General features: G+C 39.6%; 1 protein-coding gene across 1 annotated transcript in view; it reads right to left on the bottom strand.

Moving 5' to 3' along the window:
• Positions 1 to 23,708, bottom strand: part of NME8 (NME/NM23 family member 8) — a 34,307-nt gene extending 10,599 nt beyond the window's left edge. The window contains exons 1-14 of the mRNA XM_042473584.1: positions 23,598 to 23,708; positions 21,630 to 21,673; positions 21,026 to 21,097; positions 20,869 to 20,926; positions 18,479 to 18,585; positions 16,907 to 16,978; positions 15,740 to 15,856; positions 13,142 to 13,208; positions 9,288 to 9,364; positions 8,776 to 8,868; positions 7,311 to 7,436; positions 7,201 to 7,247; positions 5,076 to 5,254; positions 1,991 to 2,135 (exon numbers count right to left, since the gene is read on the bottom strand). Of these exons, the coding sequence (XP_042329518.1) occupies positions 1,991 to 2,135; positions 5,076 to 5,254; positions 7,201 to 7,247; positions 7,311 to 7,436; positions 8,776 to 8,868; positions 9,288 to 9,364; positions 13,142 to 13,208; positions 15,740 to 15,856; positions 16,907 to 16,978; positions 18,479 to 18,585; positions 20,869 to 20,926; positions 21,026 to 21,058 (1,121 nt within the window). The 5' untranslated portion in view covers positions 21,059 to 21,097; positions 21,630 to 21,673; positions 23,598 to 23,708. The remainder of the gene's footprint in view (positions 1 to 1,990; positions 2,136 to 5,075; positions 5,255 to 7,200; positions 7,248 to 7,310; positions 7,437 to 8,775; positions 8,869 to 9,287; positions 9,365 to 13,141; positions 13,209 to 15,739; positions 15,857 to 16,906; positions 16,979 to 18,478; positions 18,586 to 20,868; positions 20,927 to 21,025; positions 21,098 to 21,629; positions 21,674 to 23,597) is intronic.
• Positions 23,709 to 24,717: the final 1,009 nt, after the last annotated feature.

Below are 24,717 nucleotides of genomic sequence, written 5' to 3'. Positions count from 1 at the left end.
CCCCCCTCACACACACACACCTTCCCTCACTGCAGTCGCTCGCCTGCCTGCCTCCCTCCCTGCCTGTCATTCTTTCAGCCAATCAGGAGACGGAGGAATGAGGGAACGGATTTGAGAACGGATAAGAATACCGCACACACTTCTCTTGGAACGTTTTCATCACGTTTCAGCTCTCTGGGAACACATTCAGAACACATTCAAATCCGTTCCCTCCTGGAACACATTTGGAACACATTTAAGCGTTCTGAGAACCCGATTGGAACACATACGTGCGGTATACTCAAATGCGTTCCGTTCTCATCACGTGATGAGAATGTTCTCAGAACGCAGTGCGATAATCTTCTTAGGAACAATAATAAAAGTAATAAAAGATAAAGGATATAGAATCATAGGGAACTTATTTGATGAAAGAGGGAAACCAATTAGGATGGAAAAATTAAGTGAACGATTTGGCAAGAAATATTGGCTTCAGTTAATGTCAATAAATAGAACTTTACAAGAAATAAAAGGAACAGGTGACAGTACATCACAGTTTGAGGATATATTGAAAAGAAGGCTTAGGGGAGAAAAGGGGTTAATAGGAAAGATTTACAAGGGCCCAAACAGACAGGTCAAAATAAAGCTGCTTCGGGTCACTTTGGAGGTATGCTGTTTCAATGATGCATGCATCCTAAGAGGCTGGAAGCCACGCCAAAGCCACACTCCAGTCCTAAGGACTAGAGTGCAGCTTTGGCACAACTTCTGGACTCTTAAGATGCATGTGTCATTTAAACAGCATACCTCCAAAGTGACCCAAGAGCTTTATTTTGGCCTGTCTGTTTGGGCCCCAAGTTTCTTTTGGAGAAGCTATTTGGTATAAAGGAAGGACTGGTGGGTATATGGCAGAAAAATCCAAAGATAAACACTGAAGATTTAATATTTTGGCTCTCTCAGACAACTAAAATTAAAAATATAAAAGTGAGAGAACAACATTAAAGTTAGTTAGCAGATGGTATAGAACCCTACATCAGATAGCAATGATAAATAAATGTCTTTCTCCAAACTGCTGGCATGGATGTGGTCAAAAATTAAAATACTTCCATATGTGGTGGGACTGTCCCTATATGCAAAAATTTTGGTTATATGTTCTACAGGAGATAAATAGAATAATGGCAAGAAAGAATTCATTTGATAAGGAGAATTGTTTAACTCTGAATTTGAGAAAATTCAGACTGAATAAAGCTAAAGATTACATAATAAAATTTTTGTTAAGGGTCGCACAAGCTGCAATTGCATTGGGTTGGAAAAATAAACAATGTTGGGGGGTTTGTCACAGTATATTGCAGAATATCTTTTATTTGAATATCTAAGGGGGGAAAAGGAAAATATAATGGTAAATAAACAAAATGGTCCGGTGGAGAAAATGGGGTAGTTGGATTGAGAAAGTTAAAGTTGAAAAGGGGTACAACGAAGTTAGAGAAATTATTAATAAAATATTCCACATTATGGGTACTGAGTACTAATTTATTTGGTCATAGCCATCAGAGGGGAGGAGGGAGGGAAGGGAGGTGCAAAAAATATGTACTCTAATAATGATAATATTTTATAAAGTTTTATCGTACATGTTGTATTATGAACCATAAAACGTATAAATAAACATAGTTTTTAAAAAATGCCACTACAAGACTTTTAAAATTTAATCAGTGATGTCAGCCCCACAATTAAGATTTAGTAAAGTAGAGCTCCCATGACTCCAGAGGATAAACAATGGAAAATATATAGTGTGCAATTATATGATTCAATGATCAATATGGAAGCCCAGAAGAGATGCCTATTGGGAGCTCAACTCTGAAAAACTCTTATGGATGTGGGTGCTTATCCCTGACATACAGATGGTGGGTACATCTTTGCGTGTGCATTCTTGTTAATGATATATATTTCTGATCAATATTTTATTCCTATTATTGGATCAAATGTCAAAACTACTGATGTACTGTGTAAAATAAATTACCTGGTCATTTCTTCTAGAAGAACTGGGAAATAGTCTTCATTTTCATGTTCTTTGTAAAACTCACGTGCTTGCTCTTCCGTTAAGACTATTTCCCTTTCCATTGCTATTTCAAAGCCATCTTCCGCAATCCTTTTCAGAATAGAGTCTGCATGCAAAAATTTAGAAAATGGAACCACTGTTTAATCCCAGTGCACTCCATTCTTTGTGCCATTAGACAAGGGCAGGGCAATGTGTGACACTTTAGATGTTGCTGAACTGCAACTCCCATCATTCCTCAAATGGATTGTGATGGGTAGGACTGATGGGACTTGCAATCTGACAGCATATGAAGGGCCTCATATGCCATAATAATTTGACTGGCTTTAACTACTAATTATTTTGATTCAGGGGAGGTGTGAGGGGCAGAATTTGCTCCTCTGCCACTAGCAGCAAAATGCCTTGGCACAGCTTTCATACTCTTTGGATCCAACATAGTCAAACTTGGTGGTTCTCCCCAAAAGGCAAGTTGGCTAAAAGCTCAAAATCTTTGTCAGATCACTCTCATTACATCCAATCTAAACAAGTTTTGCCCATCCAAACAATTTTTATTTGCTCTATCCTCTTATCAGCCCATGATGGTATAACCACTATGAATTATTGTTTTAGCCCAATGTGTGGGGAAACTTTAAGGAAGGGACAGTGCTTACTAGCTGTGTTAAGAAAGAGAGGGAGCACTGGAACTGGAAAAGCACTGCAGTTGCCAGGGCTAAAGTGGAGGCCTCTTTCACCTCAAATAAGGTAGTGGTATTTTCCAATCCAATGTAGTGGTTTAAGCATCAACCTATGATTCTGGAGTCTAGAGTCCTCTGCTCAGCCATGAAAACCCACTGGCAAGTCACACATTCTCAACCACAGAGGAAGAAAATGGCAAACCCCCTCTGAACAAATCTGAACAAAAGAAAACCCCATGAGAGGTTCACCTTAGGGTTAACTGTAATTTGAAAATAACTTGAAGGCATGCAATAACAAATTTAGGAAGAAACAAAAGGGTAAATTTTCTGTTTTCTGTTTGCATCAATTTTGGGATGCTTTTGTCTAAGGCTTTAAAGTTGCATCTAAATGCTGCAGTTCTATTGAGCAGCAAAGGCAGAAGAGTCCTGCACTGAAGTCCTGCACTGGCACCTTATTGGATGCATAGAACTGTGTGTCATAGAACTGTGTTCCAAATTGTGCCAAATTTTACACATACAGTGGTACCCCGGGTTATGAATTTAATTCGTTCTGCGGCGCCGTTCGTAACCCGAAAGATTTCGCAACCCGAAAAAAGGCTTTCCGCTAGCGCTGGAAAGCCGCGGCTTTTAAATTTCGTGCCAAAAAGCGCCGAAACACACCGAAAAAAATTTCGTAACCCGAAAAATCTTTCGTTACCCGGAACAGTTTTTTCCAAGCTAACTTTTTCGTACCCCGGAAATTTCGTAACGCGATCAATTCGTATCCCGGGGTACCACTGTAATTTTGTTTTATTGTTGCACACAGACACATGGATTTAAATTATGTTTGTGTTTGCAATATTCAATTATAATTGGCCCCATAGAACTCAGAAAGTGGTACAACAGCAAAATTAAACTTCCTTGTTCTGAATAGCAGATATTGAAGACAAGGAACCGAGGAATGTTGTTTCGACATAAGATCGCTAAAGGGTAGAAGGCTAGATCTGATGAAGAAAATTGTTGGCAAGGGGCACAACCAGACTCTAAGCCTTAGACATCACTCTTCACATTCCTGTTCATCTTCAATCAACATATTTCCACATTAATCTCTCAGCCAACTCAATTCCCCATTTAGTATATTTCTTCTCCAGATCACATCTCTACCAGGGGGGGAGTTTCACAGTTGGTTGCCACTACCAAGAAGATTCTGCCATAAAATTTAGTTTATGTGTCAGTTTACCATTCTTCCACAACATAAAATGATGAATAAACGCTTAACTGGAGAAAAGCAGAATTAATGTTTTAAAATGATCCAGTCACTTGAAGCTGTCTAGGAGCTAACTGGATAGGAGCTAACTGATGTTCCACTCCCTTCCATGAGTGATCTCCATTGTGACCAGCAAAAGCAGAGTCTATGCCACAATTCACTCTTTCACCAGATTACTTACATGAGGAGAGATGGAAATGTCCGCCACCTGCTTCCAAAGCAACAGCAGCCACTGCCCAGTAAGTCAGGATAGGGAGCTTTCATGGTCCCAAAGTATCCCCTGAACTAGGGCATTATGTAAGTATCATGAATATGAAACAGTCACAAATGCATAACTCTAGGTTAGTCCCTGATTTTTCCATGCTTTCCCCTGTTGTCCAACTACAGCCATTCCATCAAGCTGCAGAAATGGGAGATATGGGAAGTAGTGGGACTGTTTAATTGGCAATCCTGAAAACCTGGCAATTTTCTGCTCCTCTCCTGCAACTATTCCTATACAATCACATTATTATAAGAAGCCTCCCCTAATCTGGCACCTTCTCACTATTTTGTACTTCAGCTCCTACCAGGCAGGAGGTCAGGAATCCTATGAATTGTAATCCAAACTCTCTTGTACAAGGCTTGCACAGTATCTTCTGTTATTCTTGTACTGTACAACAGTTCACCAAACAGCATCACTGCCAGAATTTACAGTCAACCCTCCATATCCATGGATTGATTATCCATGGATTCAACCATCTACAGCTTGAATATATATATATATATATATATATATATATATATATATATATCAAAAAGCAAACCTTGATTTTGCCATTTTATATAATGGATACCATTTTATTGTGCCATTGTATTTAATTGGACTTAGGCATTCATAGATTTTGTATCCACAGGTGGTTCGGGAACCAAACTTCAATTGATATCAAGGGTATTCCTCTAGCATACTTATGGGAACTGTGTGGCTTTTCAGATGCTGTTTAACTGTAGCTCCTAGCATCCGTAACCAGCATAGTCAATGGTGAGGAATGCTGAGATCTGCACATTTTTAATTGTTATCAATTAACAATATTGAAGAAACCCAATACAGATGGGAAAGGTATAGGTAGAAAAGGTGATGATCTTCACTAACCTCTTCTTTCCCTTAAGAGGGCAGGTCTAATCAAGGCCAATGTTCTTTCAACATCTGGGCCTTTCTTCGATTTGGAAAAACCAGGGAAGAAGAAGGCAAGTTGCCTACTTGCTTCTTCCACACTGTCCTGAATATCACATAAATGTAACAGGTCCTGATTTTCCAAGGCCCCTTTCAGACTAATACAAAAAGAAAAGAAAATGATTTAAGTAACAGGAATATTTAACTAAAACCAATCAGTACTTCCTATGGTCCAAATTAAGTATGAAATGAAATAATATAGGATCGGGTGAAACGCCAGACACAAGTGCAGGAGCAAAACAGATGCAATACAGGTTCTATCTTATGAGGGACCCTCTGTGTAAATAAGGGGGGGGGGGTAAACTTAAGCAGAGAATCCTTACTTACAATACAGTATCTGTAAAATCTACTTGCAAATTGACCCATTTTAATGAAATTATTCTCTCTTGCAGATTTCTTAAAAACAGTAGCAAAGGAGGGACAGAGCTTATAAAAAAGGTAATTGTTAAGGCTATATATCCCAGAATTCCCCAGAGGATTCTGGAAGTTGTTGTTCAAAAAGTAACTATTTTCAAACTTTGAGGGGTGCATCACAAAAAACCCCAATGGAATAAAGTCACATTTAATTTTAAAAGTAGGTGTTATCGCACTCAGCAGTGGCCAGGCAAGTACAACCTGTCTGCAGACCAGACCCCAGCTATGCTTATCCAGCAGCTTTTCAAAAATGGGAGCTTGTCATTTTTGAAAAACCGCTGGATAAGCGCAGTTGGGATCTGGGCTGCAAACTGGCCTTGGCTAAGTGCAATAACATCCACTTTTAAATTTAAACATGACTTTATCCCATTGGAGATAAGTCACTTTAAACAGAATGTGCTAATCTCCATGGATAGCAGCAGAGATAAGGAGTGAACAATGAGAATAAACAGTGGTTCAGTGGGGTAGGCAGAAGTGTTGTGAGAGAGACCGAAGACATGTTGTACTGTATTATGCATATAATACTTTCCCTGTTCAAAATTCTCTTCAGACTTTTGCATTCCGAATTATCTGATCTTGTTGCTAAAGTGGCATGAATGAATTAGTGAACTGCAAGTGCAACTCTGGTGGTTTGGGTTGCCAGATTTTGTTCAGATTGCTGTGTGCCCACTAGCATAGGCCCCATACAGACAGGTCAAAATAAAGCTGCTTTGGGTCACTTTGGAGGTAGGCTGTTTAAATGGTACACGCATCCTAAGAGTCTGGCAGCCACACCAAAGCCTCACTCCATTCCTAAGCACTGGAGTGCAGCTTTGGCGCAGCTTCCGGACTCTTAGAATGCATGCATCATTTAAACAGCATACCTCCAAAGTGACCCGAAGCAGCTTTATTTTGACAGTCTGTATGGGGCCATAGTTTGCCTCAATTTTCAGTTTTTATTGCTTGTACTTTCTTTCAGGCTGCCATGCACATTATTGTACATAACCACTGGTTAAATATAAACTCAGAAAGCACTTTAAAGTTGCTTTGTGTGGCTCCAGTTTGGATTCAGATATGAATGTGCCAGCTTCAAATCCCCGTGGCCAGCCTAGCTGCTATGTAAGAGCTCACCACAGTCAACTCAGCTTCAGAAGCAAAAGAGGTAAAAACTCCATTGGTGTTAATAGTGGGATTTTTCTCCTTTTAAAACCCCCTTTTTGTGGGAAGGGAGCAAATTTTTAGATAAAAACCAAATGAGAAGAAGTTAAAAAAAAAAATCTCCATCTACCATCTCTGATCCGAATCTGAATTAGGCCGTCTATTTTCCTGTCAGTGGAAAGAGAGCGATCTTTTACAGCAAACTACATGTTTAATTCAGTTTGGTCCAATACTAGCTGAAATTAGATACCACTAAAATTGATAAGACTAGTTAATTATTGAATTAGAGTAGACCCATTATAATCAACAGAATGTAAAATTTGTGAATAACTTATGGTAAGTTCCATTAATTAAAATAGGTCTGTTCTAAGTGAATGAATATTCTAAATGAATGTAACTCAGTATTAATTAAGTACTATCACAACTATACACATGTCCACATGCATGTATGCATGTGTGCTTGCACGCACAGACGCATACACACACAACCTACTTTGTTGGTTTTTCATGTATTGTTTTCATTCTAGGTAGAGCTTCTCCCTCCTCTCCCATTTCCTCCTCCATTTCCTCCTCCTCCTCCTCCTCTTCCTCTTCTTCCTCCTCCTCCTCTTCCTCCTCTTCCAAGTTTTGTACAAGAGGCAAAATATGATGTGATTGCTTTCCTTCAGATACTATCAGAATATGGCATGGGGCAGACAGCATAAATGCAACAAAGTCTTCAAAATCAGGCTGAAAAATAGACCAGTACAATTAATTTGGCATTAAATAGACAGCAGGGAGTAGTAGGCCTCATTACCCATTGACTTAATTGGTGATAAAACCTCTTTCTATTTTACAAAAGCACCTATTGCAAAACAACAGATAATAGTAAACCCTATTGAAATGGATGCCATCTGGAGAAGTTGCCCATAGAATCGTGGTGGAAGACCTAGAACTTCCTAAAGAGAACATCTCTCTAGATATTTCAAGGTCTTCCAATGACCCAAAGCAGCTTTATTTTGGCCTATCTGATCAGGTCCACAGTTACAATTGGCTATGTGCTTCCAACCCCCCTCCATCCTCCTTTCTGTGCCCCGGAAGAGACGCCGCGAGGCGCTAGTCGCGCACTCGCGGCATCACTTCTGGGGCAACACGTGTGGACACAACACGTCCAGCACGTAAAGATGGCAGCGCCCGTGTGTATAGGGCGCCGCCATCTCCACGCCCTCGTCATGTGCTAGGGGTGAGGCCAGTGTGGCCGCTAGGTCCTCGGCCAACCCCTAGCACATGACGGGGGCGTATTAAAGGCCCGTCTAGAACGTGCCAATGTTTCTCTTTACATCTGCTGTCAAGCTATCAACAAACCGACATGTTTCACCCAGAGAAAAATATAATTTGAGTTAGAAATAAATTCTTCTTTTTTGAGGGGGGGGGAGTGTCAGTCATTGCTTCTTTGTCCTAGAATGCAAGGTATAATCTGATACCTCCAACACTCACCAAGGACTGATTTGTTCAGCCTTCAGTCTCCATCTGGAGCATTGGGTCTTTACCACATAAGGCTAAAAAGCAGAATGTTAACAGGATAAAAGCATCTTCGGCCAGTATATATCAGATGATACTGTGTCCACCTTGCTGCTACCCTGTTACAATAGTGCACCTTTTCATTGACAGGGAAAACCTGTCAATGAAATCTCAATTACACTATTATAGTGCAGCAAGCCTCTTCACTTCAGTTCCAGAATTACAGCAGTCAGGTGATGGATAACTGTTAATAGGTGACACTGAAGTTTATGCTACAGAATGTTAGGACACATACATGGGAAAATGGTCATAAGTTAAAGAGTCTACAAAGCAGAATTCAGATCATTTTTAGTGATAGAGCTTAAAGTATCTCCTTAAATAAGGCATAGATAACTTGTGGTCCATCAGATCTTGCTGCATTTCAAATCCCAGTAGCCCTAGCCAACACAGACAGTCATAATGAATACTGGGAGCTGAAGTTCCAGATCTAGTGAGGCACAAGATCATCACACCACCTGGAGTATTCACCACAAAATACCCAATTCACACAAGTGGCAATCCATGTTACCTCTTCTGATTTGCTTTGATAAAAGTCCCTAATTTGCTCTTCAGTTAATGTCTTCTCATCTTCTGCAAGAATCATAAAGCCAGCTTCCATAATCTTCAGTTGCAGATTAGCCATCCCATTGTAGAAGAAAAGAATAGGTTATCAGGTTATGTTTAGACTATGTTCAAGCTGTCACATAGATTAAAGAATGCTTTTTTTCTTTATTGAAATATCCATGTAATTACATACATATTAGATTAAAGAATGTTTAATTAAATCAATTCTCTGTTTGAACTATGAATCAAATAATACATTTAAATTCAATTCAATTACATATCTCTTTAAAAACAAAGAGGCATAATAGCAACAATAAACCTTATGGAGCTTTAAAAATTAACTTTTGCTTACCACATATGTTTCTATGGACTAAACCCTACTTCAATAGTTGCACAGTCATCCATGGAAGTTTACTAGATAATAATAAAGTAGTTAGTCTTTAAGGTCAAAAAGTTTTTCCAAACTGTTTTGTTTACCGTTACTTTAATTTCATCAACTTTTCCTACAGCAACTGCATCAGGTCTTATAATGACGACGTTGTATTTTTCCTCCTCTAAAAGAAAAAAAATGACAACGTACGTAACATTTATTACAGATGTACAAGATTATATATTAAGTAACTTTCTGGGCATTTTCATGCAAAAGCTCTCTTTTAATAGTAGCCTGCTTGCTACCCCAAGAAAGCACTAACATGTATGGGCTCACTTAATTATTTTCCTCAGCATTCAGATATTAGAAGTTAATGATGGTAAAATGTGTGTGTGTATGTGTGGTAAATTAATTTGCCATAAAAGATAAATACTTGACAAAATATTGGCCTGTTACAGACTGCCAAAATAAAGCTGCTTCGGGTCTCTTTGGAGGTATGCTATTTAAATGCCTGGGTCCTAAGAGTCCGGAGGTTGCACCAAAGCCACACTCCATTCCTAAGCACTGGAGTGCAGCTTTGGTGCAGCTTCCAGATTCTTAGGATGCATGCATCATTTAAATAGCATACCTCCAAAGAGACCCGAAGCAGCTTTATTTTGGCAGTCTGTCACAGGCCATTGTTATTATCTAGATACTATAGTCTGGCTCTTATGGATGCTTTTATATTGGTTTGAACTACTGAAAGAAATAATAGAATATACAGGTAACACAGAACTCTTATAAGTAATGTGTTGGTTGGTTTGTTAAAAAAGTTACATCCTGCCTTTTATCCAAAGATTTCAGGGTTGCATACAATAAAACCAATGTGAATAGTTTACATCAGGTTGAATAATAAAAATGATTTTAAATGGTTAAAAACATATAGATTTAACAAGTTAAAAAGACACGTTAAAAGAGTTAAAAATAGTTTAAAACAAATTTAAAATCATGTACACTGGAGAGGGGGTTTGTAAATCGGTTAGATCTGAAAAGGGTTTATGAACAACCATGTTTCCACTTACTCTATAGGGCTAATTAAGAATGAGGAATAATAACTGCAAACAATTTTTTACAGCTTAAAAAGTTACTTTGAAGAAGATTGACTATAATAATGTGGGTCCAGGACATCTTTGTATCAAAACCAGGCTATCAAAATCGTATGGCCACCAGAAACCCATACAGAATTAAAAACAGAGATTTCATTTTGTTTTCTGAACTGCAAGGGAGCAATATATATTTTCCAACCTGCTGTTTTTCAAATAAAATAAAATACAGTTGTCCCTCCATATTTGCGGCTTTGATATTTGCGGATTTGATTATTCACGGATTTCATTAATATGTTCTCTCTAGGACTGTCTAGGTCCTCCAGTGCAACTCTGTGGTAAACTTTAACTAAACGTTGCACTGAAAGACCATTTGTAGCTACTCCAGTGCCATTCTGTGGTCAGTGTATGTTGGACATTGACCACAGAGTTGCACTGGAGGACCTAGAGATTCCTAGAGAGGTGTCCTCTCAGGTAAAAATAGTGTTTTTGTTATTTGTGGTTTTTCCATATTCACAGGGGTCTTGTTCCCCCAACCCTAGTGAATATGGAGGGATAACTGTAAAATGCCCAGATACAGCTAAGAACACACACCATTCATTCATTATTCTTACTGTTGCATCATCTGTGTGCATGAGAAAATAATAATAATTTAACCATTATTAATAATAATTTAACCAACACATTGTGACTTTGCCTTCGATGCCTGCCATCTGCTAACTCAATTCACAATTTATGTGCTTGTTTGTTTAATTGCTTTGGAAATAGGGTAAGGATAAGGAGTATATGAATACCTCTCCCCTCCGAGATTGTCTGAGGAACAGATCCACTGCTCCTGTGGGTTACCAAACATCTCCATTATCCAAACCCTGCAATGTGCCCAGTACACAGAGACATTGTTCAACTCTCCCTGAGACTACATTTCCTCCACGTCCTGCCTGCTTTGCACTTGTAAAATCCATAAAGCAGAGCCTCTGTCAAGAATAAAAGCTCCTATCTTAATATTACCTCTTGCTGTTCTTGCACTGGTTTCAGCAATAACAAATCTGTATCTTAAAACATGCATGGAATAATATAATGGTCTCCTAAGTAAGATAACTCTAAATGTACAGATGTGGTGGGGGGAGATTGTTTCCATTTGTTTCAAAATGGTATTTTTTGCTAGCTGATAGCATTCAGACAAGATGAACCACAGCACCAAAACCATCTTTAGACAGATGTTTTCTGAATATGAATATATGCCTGGATTTGTTGATAACCTCTGTTTCATAAATATGAATCCTCTTTGGCTACAGAGCAAGCAGTGGTTACAGGTGGCTTCCATATCAATTGGATTATGAACCCATTCTGGGTTTTCATATGAACTGTAATGGAAATATCTCACATGCTAAAGCTTATCTAGAGCTTGTGTGGTATAGTGGTTTGAGTGCTGGACTATGACTCTGGAGACCAAGGTTCGATTCCCTGCTTGGCCATGAAACCCACTGGGTGATCTTGGGCAAGTCACACTCTCTCAGCCTCAGGGGAAACCTCATTGGAACAAATCTTGCCAAGAAAACCCCATGATAGGTTTGCCTTAGGGCAACAACAACAAAAGCTTATCTCCAAATATGTCAGTAGCTCTTTTAAAATATGAACGAAACCCAAGAGTGGATTTACTCTGGAAACCACCAGCCACCATTGATGGAAAGTGTGGCTCATCTTGAACTGAGAACATATCTTACATGTGGGGAGGGAGGGAGGGAAAGTGGGTGAGTTTCTGGATTACTGAGATGCCAGTTCTTGCCTTTCTCTATCTCCAGAACTTCACAGTTCTGCCTGAAGCAGTTTGTTTCAGCTGGTTATATAGACCAGGCAGAGTGACATATTTGAGTTATAAGCTTATTACCAAGCTAATACTTAAATCAAGAGGTGACCATATAACTACAATTCTAAAATCTTGACACTGGCTGCCAATCAGTTTCTGGGCACAGTACAAGGTGTTGGTAATTATCTTTAAAGACCTACATGGCTTAGGCCCAGCTTACTTATGGGAAGGTCTCCTTTCATATAATCCGCCCCACACACTCAGGTCCACTGGAACTAATTTGCTACAGCCAAAAAAAAAAAAAAAAACCAGGCTTGCTGTGGTTACCAAGAGGACCTTTTCATCAGCTGCTCTTAAACTTTGGAACAACCTACCAGAGGAGATCTGTCATATAACATCTCTTGATGCCTTTAAAAAGGCCATTAAGACAGATCTCTTCTGGCACACATTCCCTTACTGATAAGCAGGCCCTCTCCATTGTCCCACAACTGTGCCTCTTTTACTCTTTCCCCTTGCACATCCAAGGCTCAGCACATCTGTATAATGAGTAAGATAGTAATGTCTAGCTAGACATGTTAGGGAAATTATATTTATTTTTTTAACTTCAGTTGAATATGACCTTGGCTGTTGTAACTTTGTAACTTTAAGTAACTCCCCAAAGGCAGGATTCTTCATGTAAAATATATGTTTTGTGTAGATTGATCATTAGAATAAAAGTTTTCTTTAAAGACCTCCTTATTTCCCACACTCTTTCTCATGCCTTTTGCTCAGTATGTGTGCACACAAAACCAGTTCCCCGGTAACTTGCCACTGATTTACTAGTAAAGGAGGTTTAAAATTAGTGGGTGGTGGCAGCTCAGCTTGATGATCTTAAGATGATCTCCTATATGGGAGCAGGAGTGGGAGGAAACCCATCATATTGTCTCTACTAGAGGCACTGGTACCTACTGATTCAAGCAGCACTGCACTCAAACGTTTTGCCCTGTCTTTCCCATCTCCAAACAACCATATATCACTGTTTTATTCTCTGTCTAAAATTGATCGCTTATTACAATCTCACAATAACACTTGCCTACAGCCTCTTCTTCTTCGGGTTCTTCATCTGAATCTTTTTCTTCTATAATTACAAGCTCTGCAAGCTAAAAAAAAAGTTTCCCTGGTCAAGCTTCCATTCTCTATTCGAGAGTCTACATAGCAATTAGAGAGAAGTCTACATAGCAACTATTCCTATTTCCTACATACAACGCTGACTCAGAATATTTGAATTAAAACATGTTTTCTCCAAGGCTGCAAATGTGAAACCAGTTTTCAAACAACATAGAAAAGAAGTATATCTGTGACCCAGTATAGAACGCGGAAAAGGGGCAGTCCGCAGCTGCCCCTTTCCATGCCGGGTTAGGGGCAGGGCAGTCTCACCGGCAGCCCAGAGGCCCCAATCTGGCGCTTTTCCAGGCCACGGAGAAGCAGCAAAATACCGCTTTTCCATGGCCTTGAAATAGGTGTCCATGGGGCTTCATGTCCCCAGACACCCCAACAAGGATGGCAAAGGGGAGAAAGGGGCTGCCTGGCCCCTTTCTCCTTTGCATTGCTGACATGGCCATGTAGAAGCTGCTCCAGCAATGCATGCGTGCAAAAGGAACTCCATTTTGGAGCTCCTTCCCATGATGCTGAAAGGGCACCCCAAGTGCCCTGCAGCATTGCGGTGACGTCACGCACGTGCCGGTCCGTGTGGAGGCAGCATGTGCATGATAACATTGTCCCACACTGTATATGGAAGGCGCGCTTCCCATATTTTCCCAGTTCAAGTTTTATTGCATTGTTTACTGCAGATATGCTACTGCAACCTGGCATGAACAACTGTGTTTTGCCAGTTCTCCTTCACCATACTCCCAATGCTGATGCTACTTTTTTTTAAAAAGTGTTCTGTCCTGTCTTTTAGCTTGTAAACTGAAGGGAAGGGGCAGAGACAGTCTTGTTACGGATCTTTGTCAGCTGCCCTGGGACAACAAAACAATACACAAATTAACATGAAAATTGCTTCCCCTCAACCGACAGTATATATATCCCACTCTCTTCCATGCCAGCATTCTTTGAAGATGCCAGCCACAGCTGCTGGCGAAACGTCAGGAAAAAACTCTTCTAGAACACAGCCTCATAGCCTGAAAAACCTACAAAAAACTACGGATCCCAGCCGTGAAAGCCTTCGACTTAACATTTCTTTAAGTTAAAAGTGAAAGGGGGGGGGGGGGGGGGAGGAAATTGGATTAGAATAGCAAATCTGAGGGGAATGGGTTACTCCCCCTTCCCAGATGTGGTGTTTCTCCAAGCTAAATTCTCACCCCAAGCTGTGGGAAAATCAGGTTGTATTACAGCTTTTTCTCTTTCCATTCCTCATGCAAATAATACCAGGCTTGAGGTAATGTAAAGTGGTGAAAGAGTCAATCCTCCCACATCTAGTGCTTCTGCTCTGATAGAATTAAAGACATATTGGCTTGACAGCCCGCCCCAAAAGGGTGGGCTGGAGCTGTCTGTTTTTGTTCCTGAGGGAGCCCGCAGCAACCAAACCACATGGGTTCCCTCCGCACCAAAAAGACCCTGCTAAAAGCAGGTCCTCTTGGTGCACGTGGCTGCCACCATCAGTGCACCATTGGTGCTCTGTCATACTTTGATGACACTAGTGCAGTGCCCCGATGCGCGGACATTGTGCCGCACCTGCGTCATCATGGTGACCTCCATGTGGATGGGGCCATGCCATGATGCCACCACTGCCCCGCGCTAGGGCTCAGGATCGTGTGGATACTCCGCATTCCTGTGCCCTAATTTTGGCCCCAAAGTGCCTGTTTGTAACAGGCAATAATTAGCTACATTCTATTTTTGTTTTATTTTCTAAAAAGTTGAGAGGTGATGGCCTTTCGACATCACATCTGCTTGGGTCCCTTAATCAGCACTGAAATTGAGAATGCAAATCTATTTGGCTGCCCCACTCTGTGGGACATATATCTAAATAGACATTATGGGATTCCACTCTCAAGAATGTAAAGAGCCTTAATTTAACACTGTGCTTAAGGCTACAATCACCCAGGAGTAAACCTCACTGAACACGAGGGAAGGAAACATGCCCCTAATTGTGTTACATACTTCATGGTGTTCTGACAGAAGTGTGTGTGTGTGTGTATAAATATTATTTCTGACAACACATATATTCACAAACCATAACTAAAACATTCATAACATATAACAGAAACCATGAATAATGAACATAAAACACCATCTCTTACACTATCCATCAAAAAACATACATCAAACATACATCAAGAAATGTGTATTTTTAATGTTATTATAATTTTGCTGATTAACTGTAATCAGCAAAACCACAGCCTGCTGTGGTCTAATATATGAATCAGACAAAAATGTCCATATTTGATATCAGAGAAATATGTGCATATAAGATAACTGCTTTAGGTCATAAGACTTTATGGCAGGAATGAGCAACATGTTTCTTATATTTTCTGGCCAAATAGAGCTCTTTGCTGGTGTTAAATAGGCAAAACGTCAGTGGGGTTTCCTTTCATCCAAATAATGAGAAAAAACAAAAGCTTAAAACTGGGTAACGACATAACTGAACAGTATTTTAATTTGAAAACCCTGTTCTGAAAAATGGCTCTGTTACCTCTGGTCTTGGTATTTCTCCTGCTACAATTTTTCTTTCTTGTTCTACAAACTGTATGACTTTCCTGCTTATAAGAGGTCCATTTGCACCTTTCACCAGATCCACCATCTTGCCATCCTGTAAAACAAACAAACAAACAAACAAACATAATTAAACACTAAGCTCAGGAACATGCCACAGTTATGTCAAATTAGCTTTGAATAATAATGTTGCTGTTATATGTCTTCATGGCATTTCTGACTTATGGTGACCTTAGGGCAAACATATCAGCAGAATTTGTTCAGAAGTGGTTTGTTCTTGCCATCCATGATTTGAGAATATTTTTAAAAAGTATGAATTAAAAAAAAGCAACAACTTGGTTTTACTGTGCCATTGTATTTAATGGGACGAGCCTCCATGGATTTTGGTTTCAACAGGGGGTCCTGGAACCAAACCCCAGTGAATAACAAGGGCCTGCTGTACATAGAAGATTCCTGAACAATTAACATATACTTTTTGTTCTGTCTGAAACATTATCACTTGTAGACCATTGACTATGGTAGATAAAACATGTAGTCTGACAGCTGAAGCTTGTAGGAAATGTAGGATATATCCACACTGCAGAATTAGAGCAGTTTGATCCCACTTTGTTATGGCTCCATCCTATGGAGTCCTGGGATTTGTAGTTTGGTGATGCATTCAGCCTCATCTGTCAGAGAGCTCTCATGCCTCACCAAACTACAGATCCCAGGATTATGAATGATACAGTTATGACAGCTGAGTGGTGTCAAACTGCTTTACTTCTGCAGTGTACATTCATGCATAGCTTCTCAAAAATTGCAAACAGCTCACTGGTTGTGAAAACTGAGTCCGGTGAAAATATATTTATATGAGTAAATGTTGTTAGTGGATGCCAATGCAATCAAATGTTTTCAATAACATGAATAATATTTAGTCATATTTCTGTTTATTCATTTATTTATTTTTATCCCGCCTTTCTCCCAAGTTGGGACCCAAGGCGGCTCACAACATACACACACACACACACACACACACACACACACACGTTAAAACAACACTTTAAAAACAATTAAAAACAATCCAGTTAAAACTGTATAACATTTTATGTTTTCAAGCCAAAATTGATTTCAAATTAGCAAAGAGACCAAACAAAAATCAAGTACTTACCAGACAGAAGACAAAAGCAGGTTCACACTTGTCTTTAAATGGAAGCAGAGTCACAATACTCTCAGCTTCTGCCTTCAATGAAGGACATGCAGAAAAATAAGCATTTTTTTCCAAATACATGCAAGACCATAGCTTGGCAATTATTTTAAAAAGTATCCAGCTACAGTTAGAGTATTAAGGCCACTCCAATAGTATATTTTGTCACTGTTACAGTTTTCAGAATGTAACACTGTCCTTTTTCACTTTACGTTGAACTGGATAGCCACTACCGAATTACAGTGAACTGGATAGCCACTTTACATTGAACTGGATAGCCACTACTGAATTATATAAATAGTTTCTGACTATTTAATACCAACAAAGATCTGAGCATTTCGATCAGTTCAAATTTTGAAGTCATAAAGGCTGTCCTGCTTAGAGTTAACTACAATAGTCACGGATGTCACTTTCCTCCCCAGGTCCGTACTATTTTAAAAAATCCCTGCCATGAATAGTAGCTAGGCATTTAAACATTACATGTAGTTAGCATCACAATTTTGGGGAGGCTTTGCATGATTATCCTGGGAAGTACTTCATTATTATTTCAAAAGATATCCCTCATTTTTACAGAGATCACTCAAGGATGCTAAAAATAACTATACCACTGTAACGAACCCTTTTTAAAAAAGCAAAACAAAACACCCAAATCAATAAGATAAAAAAGAAGAGCAGATAAAACCAATATTATATAGGGCTTAAAATAAATGGCATGTGTTTATCCCAAGCACTGTGTGGTTAGATACCAATTTCTCCAGCCAATTCCTGAGACGAAAAACAATTTGTAAATATCCAGTAAACTCTAAGTCATGTTTTCTAGATTGTGATGAGTCAAAACATTTTCTGGGAAATCTCAGTTGTGGGTATGAAAGGGAAAACAATTTCAGATTTTTGCTTTGGTGTATGGGTAGATAGAGTTCGTGTGCTATTTTTCCTCTCTTCCTCTCCTTTAGAATTACTCTCATGCATGTAAGAACAACAACATTTGAGTGTGTTTGGGTGTATTTCTGAAACCACTATACTTGAGTTTAGCAGTAGGGAAAGGGTTTGTGGCAACATAGTGGCAGGATTTATTATTTTATGTCTTTAACCCTCTGAAAATTCTCCATTACCCCTTTCCCCAACATACAGATGTCCAAAGTATTATTTTTGTTCCAGTATGTCACCCCAGTAGGGCTCCCCAAAAGTGCTACAATGGTGAAAAGTAATCAGTTTACATGGATAGTTTTTGTCCTGGCCATTTTCAGTCTGGAGTAAACGTCTATACATGTGAAATGGCTGGAGTCATGAACACAGTGTCATAGAATGCCTACTTTGCAGTTCATCTTTTGTTTGCTTCTGCACCAAAAAAGTCACTCTGGGAGAATAAATTGTCCCATCCTGTATGAAGGCCAAGCAGCAACAGTTAATATGTGACAATCTACCAACTGAGATAGGTGAAAGAAGGGCTGCAGTTTTAGTAAATTAAAAGTTATTTTAAAAAATGTACTTCCCCCAGATGGCTGGCATTAGAAGTCTTGATGATTAGATCCTCACCACAGCAAAATGTAGAAGATTGTCTTCACCAAATTCATTTTTAAGTTTTCTGAATAAGTTCACCATTGCTTTGCAAGGTCCGCACCAACCTTGATAGACGTCTACCACTGAAAAATCACATCTCTAAATGGAATACACATTTTCAAATGGGTGAAATCATCCCCACCCCCCTTCTTCGGCAAGCCCAGATCAAAACAGGTTACTGCTTGTAGCAAAGGATCATGATCCCCCTTGTCATTCCACACAGAGAAGCAGTCTGGACTAGACTGAATCTTACTGTGCTGGAAATGCAGGTCATATATGGTTGCCACCATTATCCCCAACATCTGCTGCTTGAGGTATTTGCTTCATTCTGACTAATAGTCCAGGCCTCCGAGGGAGAAAAGATCTGCTGGACTTATTCCCCTTCCCCACTGCCATTCCCTTCTCCTTTTGTGTCTTGTCTTTTTAGATTGTAAGCCTGAGGGCAGGGAAATGTCTAATTAACAATTGGTAAGCCGCTCTGGTAGCCTTTTGGCTGAAGAGCGGGGTATGTATAATTAATTAATTAATTAATTAATTTTAATGGTGGGGCCAGCACCCATGATAAGGTACAGCCTTCCCAGTGAGGTCCATCTCACCTGATACTGTACTGTCATTGCAGATTTTTTTGACATCAACCAAAGACCAATTTGTTCACCCAAGTCTTTTAAGTAACACAAGTAGCCTAAGCCCTTTGGTTTTTAACTCAATATGTTTCATTCTAGGTGAGTTTTGCTTTTGCTTTTTTTATGCTGCTTTAGGCTGTATGGGTTACTATTATAATCTGTATTTAAGCTGCTGTTTATACATATACAGTTAGCCCTTCATAACCACGGATTCTTTATCCACAAACATCCACAGCTTGAATATATATATATATATATATATATATATATATATATATATATGCACATTCCAAATAAGCAAGCCTTGATTTTGCTATTTCATATAAGGGACACTATTTTACTATACCATTGTATTTAAGGCAGTGGTTCCCAACCTGTGGGTCGGGACCCCTTTGGGGGTCGAATGACCCTTTCATGGGGGTTGCCTAAGACCATTGCAAAACACCTATTTAATTACAGTTATGAAGTAGCAATGAAAATAATTTCATGGGTTTCGGTCACCACAACATGAGGAACTGTATTAAAGGGTCGCGGCATTAAGGAAGGTTGGGAACCATTGATTTAAGGGAACATGAGCATCCATAGATTTTGGTATCCATGGGGGAAGAGGCTGGAACCAAACCCCAGGAAATATCAATAGCCCACTGTATATTTACTCATCGTAATCTGCCTGAAGTCCTTTGTATTGGAGAGGCATGCAATGTGGCCTTGTGTTTAAAATCACATTTGTGCCAAACTCTGGGAGAAACTTCACAAACTAAAGCTAGTTCAAGTCTGGATAATTTACTTGTTTGGCATATGACTTGCAGAATCCATGTCCTGTACGGCTCTTGTTTATTCCAATAATACACATTTTGACAAGCTAATTTCTATATACAGGAGAGACATTTTCTTACTCTTATGGTTAAACAATATCAAGTCAGAAGTCCTTGGCAATGTACTGCAAATTATCATAGGGAATGCAAATGGAATGGGAGATGGGGAATGCTCCTATTGTCTTTTGGTGATTGGAGATGCTTGGCCATCTCTGTGTTATATGGAGTTGATGGAATATTGTAGTACTCTACAACCCTTTGGAGATCTCCAGCTTCTGGAAAACTGATTAATGGAAGACTCTGCAGTCTGATTTTAAGGTATGCAAGATGACAGACTTCAAATGAAGGGCCCTCTTGCATAACAGAGATTGGTTGCTGGTGCAACTGAGGCTGAGAATAGAACCAGATATGATATTGATTTAATCTTTGCATGGAAATGTACATGCAGAGTGCCAATGTGGTGGTCTAAAATCTCCACTCAGCCCTGGAAATTCACTGGGTGATCTTGAGCAAGTCACAGTCTCTGTCTCAGAGAAAGGTGACCTTTCATAAATTCAAACCTCCACCATATAAATATCAAGGGCCTGTTACAGACAGCCAAAATAAAGCTGCTTCGAGTCACAGTGGAGGTATGGTGTTTCAATGATGCATGCATCCTAAGAGTCCGAAGTTCGCACCAAAGACACACTCCAGCCCTAAGACTGGAGCATGGCTTAGGATGATGATCATGAACCACCCATACACTCCACTGTGACTCGAAGCAGCTTTATTTTGGCTGTCTGTAACAGGCCTAAGATAAAACTGTATGATAGGAGTTGACCTGAAGGCACATCATTACTACTACTTCCGTGGGTACATTGTACATGCTGTGTCAAATGCATGTGTGCATAATATTTAGTGTACAACAGGAAAAAGAGAAGAAATGTACCTGTTAGGCCTTTATTCAGCATCATGTCATCCCATTGTGTTTGACTGGTTATTATTGTCTAAAGCAAAGTAAATATAGAATGTTGTTAGTTCTCAAATGCTAGATATTCCAATGACCCATTGAACAGTTACAAAAGAAAAGAAGATAAGATCTGTACCTGTAGCTGAATCTCTTTCTTTTTGCTTGCCATATTAATTCTTATAATTATACAAAGGTAAGAAATATTGAACTGAAATAATTGAGAAAAACACTGTTAATACAGTCTAAAATTTAGGTCAGTAGAAATTCTAATTCAGTTAAAGCAGTGAAATCAACAAGTACACATATCTGTATAGAGTTGCAATAGAAAATGGAAGCAAGCCAAACAAAAATGATAAATAAATTGAAAAGTATGTTTTAGAATGTATATAGATAAATTGAAGGACAGGCATATACACACTATTCATAGTCAGAAAGAAACCTTCTGCCCGAGGCTTCATTTTAAAAACAAGATTACGGATATAAGCAAGGACAGTCGTTTTTAAAAAAGCATTGAAGGTACTCTAAAAGGTGCTTTCTCCAATTTGGTACCCTTCAGATATTTTGAATAACAAATTGTCCCATAAAACCCAACTACAATGTTCAGTCAGGGAAGATTGCATCACAAACACTGAAGAAGATTGAGAGTTTTTTCTTCTTCCAGATTTTTGAATTAACAACAGCAACAAAATTCATATGTATAACAATTGATATTAGTTCTCTATCATACATTAAAACATCACCTTTCTTCAGTCCCTGTCATTGCATACACTGGACAAGAATGCCACTGTAAAAGATAAAAGATGTTGCATGGGTCGACAGGGGAAATTATATATTAAGGTAAGACACTAACTGTGCTAATAGGATGAACTCTTATAATGATTATGTTACCACCTATAATACATGATAGTTATTACAGCACTGATCAGAAACCAACTTGACTTGCCTAGATCCCTGTAGTATAATATACAGCACCACAATCCTTCATGCAGGTACCTTGAAACATTTTATTGAATAACATTTATTGGAATAAATATCTTTATACCAGCAGAGGGAGATAGTAGCATGGTAGAGTTGAGTAAAAGAGGACTCACGCTGAGGACTGAGGGAAACAGTAGTGCTTTCTTATAATTTGTTCTTGTTGTGTGCCTTCAAGTTGTTTGGCATTGCCATTGCCGTTCCCTGAGCATGAGAGTCTGTGACTGTGATACGTTTACTTTAAGGTTGTTATACGTCGGAAATGATTTGAAGGCACACCTCTCTTATTTAATGAAGATGCCATTTTACAAGTATCTCTGCACTGCAGAAGTGAGAATCAACTGATCTTCCAATTGTTGCTGAACAACAGCTCCCAGCATTCCTCATCATTATCATTAGTTATGATGGGACTCGCAGTCCAACTACTAGAGGACTGCATGAATCTCAGCATTGGACTTTACAGATAGACTGCAGTTTGTGAAGGGCAAGAAACCAAATGAACAAAAAAATACAAGTCCTATGTAGACATTACAAAATTGAAAGTGTGGTTGAGAGGACACCCACACAGTCCCCACCATGATTTACCCCCATGCTTTACCCCAATCTCGCTACAGATGTCTTGTCAATACAGAGATATTGGTTGTGCTGGCTGAGGGATTCTGGATGTTGCAACCCCAAAATAACTTTTGTAATCTCTGTTTTCAGAGATACAGCACCCTAGCTCTTCCCTACACCTCAATATTGCTTTAACAACAACAGTAGCAACAAACATAGCATAACATGGGGTGAATAACGCTGTGAGTAAACTTTCTCCCCCCCCCCCCATGGACCTCTTAGGAATAGCACAATCTGTAAGGACTTTATCACATGGGGGGGCTTACTGTACATTTGCAAATGTCATAAACCATTAAAAAAGCATGCTTGAGGTTTGCATGCCAGCACACTTCTCCCATTTGTGAATCATCACAGACACATCCCCACTCACTTCTTCCGTGACTAAAGCATCATGGAGCGTATAACGGAAGATCCTATTATTACCAAAGGGCAGCTCCAAGGACCCTTTGGTCATGGAAGAAGCAAGTGGGGACGGGTCCATCACGATTCACTGACGGGAAAAGCATGCGGGCGTGTGAACCCCGATCACGCTTTTTAAACAATTTAGGACACTGCATGGCGATTTATTCACAGTAAGACCCCCATGTGCTAATCTCCTAAATCAATTGCCCCCAACAAACTGGATACTCATTTTACTGAACTACAAAAGGATGGAAGGCTGAGCCAACCTTGGAGCCCTGGGATCCAACTCACAACCTTGTGGCTGCAGTACCACCACTTAAACCACTGCACCATGAGGGCCCGCAAAACTATTTATAGACTATTAAAGGACAAAACACCTTCCCAACTTTGCACAATTGTTGTGTATTTCTTCACATCAGCTATGAGGAATCCCACAACAGCAAGACTAACATCTCACACTATGAAAAGAAATTCTCCTTCCATGCCAAACACCATGGTATCTGTTGATGGATTAATTCAAATCCACAAATTCTTATTCTATTTATTATAAGTGCTGCTGCGGTTGTTGTTGTTATATTTGTCTCCTGATTTTCTATTAGTGTTCAAGATACACTAGTGTTCAGGATGACTAACAACAATAATTAAAAACATGCTAAAAATCATTGAAGCATCATCACTAAACAGTTTAAACCATAAAACAAGTAACGGCACATTACCTTGTGAACAAGTTCTTAGTATTTATAGAAGTTGTGTTAATTAATCCACAATAACTACTTCCCTAAGTGATGAGAAGTGTGTGGAAAGAAAGAGACAAGAGTGACTGATAGGGCAGCTGTTATCACAGTTGCTATGGTCACCAAAGAACATCTAGGTGGAAGATGCCAACTGTAAAAAATGGTACGGGAGGGAAATGTCTGCTGTATAAGAGGACATTAGGATTCTTGCTTTGTTATGTTTGCTTAATTCTTTATTTTTAATTTTAAATATGTTTACAAATTATAATGTGTCTCCCCCTTAACTGTACAGTCAGCTATTAGTCTTACATATCTTCCACCTTGTAAGTTTCTCTCAAGTCCAGGCACTGCACCACTTAATTATAGCACTGTATTTCCACTTTAACTGCCATAGTAGCATCCTATGGAATCCTAGGATACATAGAGGCGGAACAGACCACTCCTTTCAGCACTGGATCGGGGCTGTGGCATCTACATGCCACAGCCCCAATCTGGCCTTTCCATGGTGCAAAAAGGAGCCACAAAAAGCGGCTCCTTTCTGTTCCGTGGAAAGGGCACCATAGCCACTGGTGCCACAGCTTTTCTGCACTCCTTTGGCATTGTGTTATCTGGATGCAGCATCACAAGAGCGCCGTGATGCCACCCGCCATGTGATGGGGGGTGCAGCATCACGGCAGCATGGGGGCAGAGTCAATGTGCACACTGTGCGGAAACCACACCCCCACTCTTCCCCAATGTCAGCCTTTATGGCTGGTCTGTTGAGGGCCATAGTTTGGGGAGGCATTAGAGCTCTTTTACCGAGAATTCTAAATTACTCTCCCTAAGCATAGCCAGCTCTGGAGAACAGGATTTGACTCCCTGCATGGTCATGGAAACCCATTGTGTGGTCTTAGGCAAGTCACAACTTCAGAAGAAGACAAAGGCATACCTACTCGGAACAAATCTTGTCCTGTGATCAGTTTGCCTTAGAGTAGCCATGGTCAGAAATGAGTTGAAGGCACACAACAAAAATTGCATGCCCCAAGGATTTCATAGGATGGAACCATGGGAATTGAAGTGGAATCATAGTATAAAATTTTGCATTATGAAGTCTCCATAGACA

Source organism: Sceloporus undulatus, chromosome 6 (assembly GCF_019175285.1).
Source record: "Sceloporus undulatus isolate JIND9_A2432 ecotype Alabama chromosome 6, SceUnd_v1.1, whole genome shotgun sequence".
In the NCBI taxonomy this organism is placed as follows: Eukaryota; Metazoa; Chordata; class Lepidosauria; order Squamata; family Phrynosomatidae; genus Sceloporus; species Sceloporus undulatus.
The sequence above is the reverse complement of the archived record's forward strand: the minus strand, read 5'-3'. Positions and strand labels throughout refer to the sequence as shown.